General features: G+C 32.4%; 1 protein-coding gene across 1 annotated transcript in view; it reads left to right on the top strand.

Annotated features, from left to right (window-relative positions):
* The window catches only part of LOC115998648 (WRKY DNA-binding transcription factor 70-like), a 3,022-nt gene extending 1,831 nt beyond the window's left edge, over positions 1-1,191 (top strand). Inside the window, exons 2-3 of the mRNA XM_031238271.1 lie at positions 181-282; positions 541-1,191. Of these exons, the coding sequence (XP_031094131.1) occupies positions 181-282; positions 541-1,048 (610 nt within the window). The 3' untranslated portion in view covers positions 1,049-1,191. The remainder of the gene's footprint in view (positions 1-180; positions 283-540) is intronic.
* The last annotated feature ends 4,222 nt before the right edge of the window (positions 1,192-5,413 follow it).

The raw sequence follows: 5,413 nt of genomic DNA, 5'->3' as shown, positions 1-5,413 counted from the left end.
AAGAGAATCCCCACCCCCCCCCCCCCACCCTCCCCCTCTCCTTACTTCTCTATATTATATTATATATATTAGCAGCATGAATATCAAGCTAGAATAATTATTTAAAATTATTTTCTCCAGTTCTCTAAATTCAGATCTGGATAATAATGGATAATTTTATTTATTTTTTATTTATTGCAGTAAAAATTCGGAGACATGGAACAAGGTAACTGAAACCCAGGAAGATGGTGGTGCATGGAGGAAATATGGCCAGAAGAATATACTCCACTCAGAACATCCCAGGTATATATAATATACAGACATATATACTTTTTCTGTGTGTATATATATATACATATTTCTCCCCTAACCTAAACTACCCATAAAAGGTATAATTAAAACTCCAGTTAAGTTAATCATATTATTGCTGATTAACTTGACCAGAAAATTACAAATTGGATTCTTTAAAAAATTTTAGATCACGGGCCACTAATTTTCTTGGGAAAAATTAAAAAAATGTCCTAAATCTCGGTCCACTTTTATGTTTTTGGATGGATTAAGGTGCTACTTTAGGTGCACCCACAAGAGGGACCAAGGGTGCAGAGCGACAAAACAAGTGCAAAGAACCTCGGAGGGGCTGTACCAGACAACATATTTCGGCTACCACACCTGCAAGGATCCGCAGAGGTTTCCACGCCGGAAACCCGCCGCCGATCATGTCTTCTCCGGCGACGACGCTCCAAACAAGGATCAAGTCATGCTGGAAACTGAAAAGCAGATGAATCTGCAGCAAGAAGAAGAAGAAGAAGATGGTGGGGCCATTGATGCAGTGAAGAAGGAGGAAGAAACAGCACAGAGCGAAATTTCTGTGAGCAAATCACCAAATAATAATAATAATAATGATGATAATAATGATAAGTTTTATGATGATGATAATTTTATATGGGGGGATATTATTGGTGAGTCTAGTAATTATGAATCCAGTTTTTATGCATGCTCTTCTACTAGCTTCAATGATCTTGACATGGGTGGCGTTGCAGATTTCGGTACCTTTTTTCCTCCCCATTGATGAGGAGATATGTGACCATTGCTGTTGAATAATACTGGGTTTCAAGAGTTTTTGTAAAGACTCATCAATGTTTCAATGTATTTTGACTACTACTGTATTGTGACTTCAGTTTCAATGAAAATAAATGTTTCTAGTCATCAGTTTATGCATGTTTTCCTCAACTTATTGACATTCATTTGTGTTAGGCAGTTTTTACTCATGTTCAGACTTGAATCCGTTACCTGCAGCTTATCTCGTTCACACTCAAATTTGTTACCTGTAGCTTATCATTACGCTAAAGTTATAGTTAATAATAATGAAGGTCCAATTTTATTTACTTTAAGTCCTTCAAACTAAGCCTTTACCTAACAATCTTTTAGCTACGTGGTGCTGAACTTGTCTTTCATAGGCTATATATATATATATATATATATTTATTTATTTATTTATTAAGATGAAGAAGAAAAATCAGAAATGACTAATATTTACTACTGAAAATTCAAAGATTTTCGTTTATTGAAAAGTAAACTAAAATTTCTATCAACGACTACAAACGAATGAATTTTCCTCCTCCGTGGAAGAAGAATAAGAAGAATGACTTGATTGCCTTTAATTTGTTGTTTTATAAGAAACTAAAGAAAGATGGAGGAGTAGTAGTCCAAAGGCAAATTAATTATACCATGCAACAGGATTACATTGCATTGTGAACCTTGGTAAAAAAAATAACATTTAAATTCTACCTTAATCACTTCTGTACCTGTAAACAAATTGGAGGAATATCACATGATAATTACAGACATATGATGTCTATAAACACATAAATTATTAACTGTATGTACAAAATATGTTACTGCAGACATATAAGATGTTCTTATATATGTGTATCTAGTTAGCATATTATGTATCTACAGTTAACAATTTATATATGTGTATGTAATTACCATGTGCCTTTAATTTATTTACATGCACAAAATTTGTTAACTTCACATACAAAATAGGTTAACTATAAACACATAATTTTTGGATCAAAATTCACAATGCAATATGAATCTTAGTCTATAGTATAGGATTGGACAGGTGAGTGGAACATTTGTATTAAAAGGCTATAAGCTTGATGAGTCCTTCGAGATATTACATAGGAGTAGATCGAGTTTACTTAATACATGCTACAAGTTTCACTCGTAAAAAAAAAAAAAAAAAAACGAGAGTCGCAATTTTAATTTCTTCCTTTTTGAATTTACATGATAGAAATTTGGAAGGTTTCAAAATTTCCAAAAAAAAAAAAGGAATTTGGAAACCTAGAATTTTGAACATATAATCTTTCTTTTTTTGGGGTACTCTTAATTTTTTATTTTTCTGTCTACCAAATTAATTCCAAAGTATAAAAGAAGTCAAATATTTATCAATCTAGTTTGATGAGTGGAATTTTGTTTTTTTTTTTTAATAACAAAGTTCAAATGGGTAGCTGGAGCTAATGTGTGAGCCTGCACATTCATTAATCTACTAACGTATTTAATGGCATATGCCTAAAACTTAAATAGCTAGTATACTTCGGTTATCCCTAACTACTGTATTAGTATACGATAGATTTGTGAGAGAATCATTAAAGTTTAACATTAGTTTTAAACTTTGAAAACCTAGTTTATATTAAATCGGTCCATAACCCTTCAGTTAGAAGACAAGAACACAAATTCGCTGTCCTGATAAGTGATAACTAATGGCCTCTTAATCTAATAACGCTACAATTTCTACGATGACCAAGAGACATGCATGATTGATATTTGACTTTATTTGTAGTGTATTAATTTATTCCCTATAATTATTAATTACACGATCGTTTTATTTAGTGAAACGAGAACTTTATGGTCGGACCAAATTTATGGATTGAATTATATTATTCTCCATTGGGCAAAAGGTGACACTAAAAGAGGTGGCAATATTATATATGTGGCATATTATATTCAATTCCAAAGTAGCGACGTTCTACATACGTTGTATCAATCATCCTCAGGATTGCTATAAAGAGTGAAATAAATCATGTCAGTGTTAGGGTACAAGTGTTTATATATATAGACAACATATATAGTAGGCGTCGTCATGCATTGATGTTTAATCCTTCCAATTTTGAATTTGGGAAGCTTCCATCTATGGGTGCAAATGAGCCGCGTTGCTCGTGAGCTGTTAAGTCAAAACTTAATTCAAATTTGTGGCTCGTAAAGGCGGTAAAGCTACTCACGACTTATACACAGAAGAAGTAAAAAATTCAAAATATTTGGTGAATAGAAGTGTAATTAAGGATTCAAACCCGGTTTAAAAAAAAAAAAAAAAGATTCGAACCCAAACCGAAGTATAATTGACAAAAACTTAAGCCAATCAAACCAAACTCGAACCTTATAAAAATTAGTGAATCAAATTTGTGTTTAAATGCCTTATACTTCCATCCACTTCTCAAATGGAGAAATTTTCGTCCATCCACTTTTGGACGGAATTGAAGTTTCTCAAATGATTGATTTTGTGGTCTTTTATCGATCATAGTCATATAAAACGAACTTCAGTTACAGTACACATTCCAGTAACAAATATAAATCAAAGATTGGTTGACCATCACACCAATTAGCAATGACAACAAGAAGTGTCAAGGGGTGTTCAAAAACTGGTTTGTTTGTGCTCTAGAAGATCTTTACCATTCTTCTCGTAGTGTTGAAATTTCTTTGGTGCATGCTTTGAGTTTTCATATGTAAAAACGACATTTTGTTATGTAGTAGTTAGGTAGCTACAACCCACGAATTGAAGTGTGAACACATATGATGTCGCCAACTAATTATAGTCTCCATACCAAATCACAAGAAAAATAATATAATAATCTTAATTAATTGGGGTGGATAGAACATAATTACCCTACTTAAAAATTAGGGTTTTGATTTTTACTAACATTATATCATTTCGGTCGAGACTATTGTATATGATTATTTTTATATAATTTACCTCACTTTAATTTTAGTTGAGACTATTGTATATGATTTTTTTTTTATACGACAGAATAGTCCGTAGCATTTACTCAAAAGTGCGCTCTAGGCTTCCTTGTAACCCTAGTCGACAAAGAATCACAATAAGATAAACGAGCATAGGTTCCTCATAATTGATCAACTCAAACCAATAAAGCTAATAGCCAGCTCTCACTACCCATATAGAGTCAAATTAAACTTTAAACCTTGTAACTACCAAATCAATTGATCCACTAATTTGGTTTGAGGTTGCCCCTACAATTTACCTTTATAGTGTGTTTGCACATATACTGTATAAAAATAAAGTTTACTCAATGTATACTTTCAAGTAATGACTATAAGTTTCTCTCGTGACTCATAAAGGAAATTAAAATTAGACAAATACGATGTGTGTATATAAAATTTACTGTCGTACATCTTCTAATAGTAACTGTGAATTTCTCATATGATGATCTGAAAGGAAATTGAAAGCAGCAGACAGATATGACGTGTGTACGCAGAAAAAGGGTAGAATGCGAAGCACATAGTGAAATTTCCCGACGATCACGTTTTAACGTTGTTGTCTGATCTGATCGATCGAAATCGTCGTCTCACTTAGCTTGTCAGCCGGCTAATAAACTGACAGCAAAAAATGTTTGAATTTGAACGAACGTAACGCAGTCGTTTTTGGCGTCGCTCGTCGTAGTTATCTCTTCGTACGTTTTCATTAAAACGAATCACTGTAACTCTGTATGTCCCACATCGCCGTGCTCTAATTAATTTCCGTCCTCTCAACGTGAAAGGGATAGATGTTGTTGTTGTTTTTTTTTTTTTTTTTTAAATAAATTTGTGAATTGAAGCTGTAAAGGCAAGTTTTGCAGCTGTATTGCAGGATTTGCAGCAAATAATTTACCAAATTTGACGCACTGACACCCTTAGCTTCTTCATTAATTCTTTTAATTAGGGCTTTCTACTTGCATGTACGTAGAGATCAGATTCTTTAATATAACAAGAACTACATGTTTTCTATTGAATGAAACTTAAGTGTTTAATTTCATATGAGATTTGAATGTGATTGAGATTGGGTGTTAGTTAGGTGTGTTAACCATGTCACATATAATATGTTATTATATTGTAATAGTTGAATTAGTATTGGTTAGTTTCAGTCAATAGTTGGTACTTTTAGGTTAGGAGAGTTTTATGCTAACTCTCATATAAGTACAGTACTCTTTCTGTAATTCTGTTAACGAATCCAAAACCTACGTTCATCAGGTGTGTGTGTATATATATGCACATCTAGAAAATTGTAAATTTTTTACTCATAAAAAAAAGGAAAATTTTGAATTTTTTTAATTTTTCTGACAATGGATGAATGATCGGAAAATTTTATTACTAGAAAACA

Source organism: Ipomoea triloba, chromosome 12 (assembly GCF_003576645.1).
Source record: "Ipomoea triloba cultivar NCNSP0323 chromosome 12, ASM357664v1".
Taxonomy (NCBI): Eukaryota; Viridiplantae; Streptophyta; class Magnoliopsida; order Solanales; family Convolvulaceae; genus Ipomoea; species Ipomoea triloba.
Note: the sequence above shows the minus strand (reverse complement) of the source record. Positions and strands in the feature narration are given on the sequence as shown.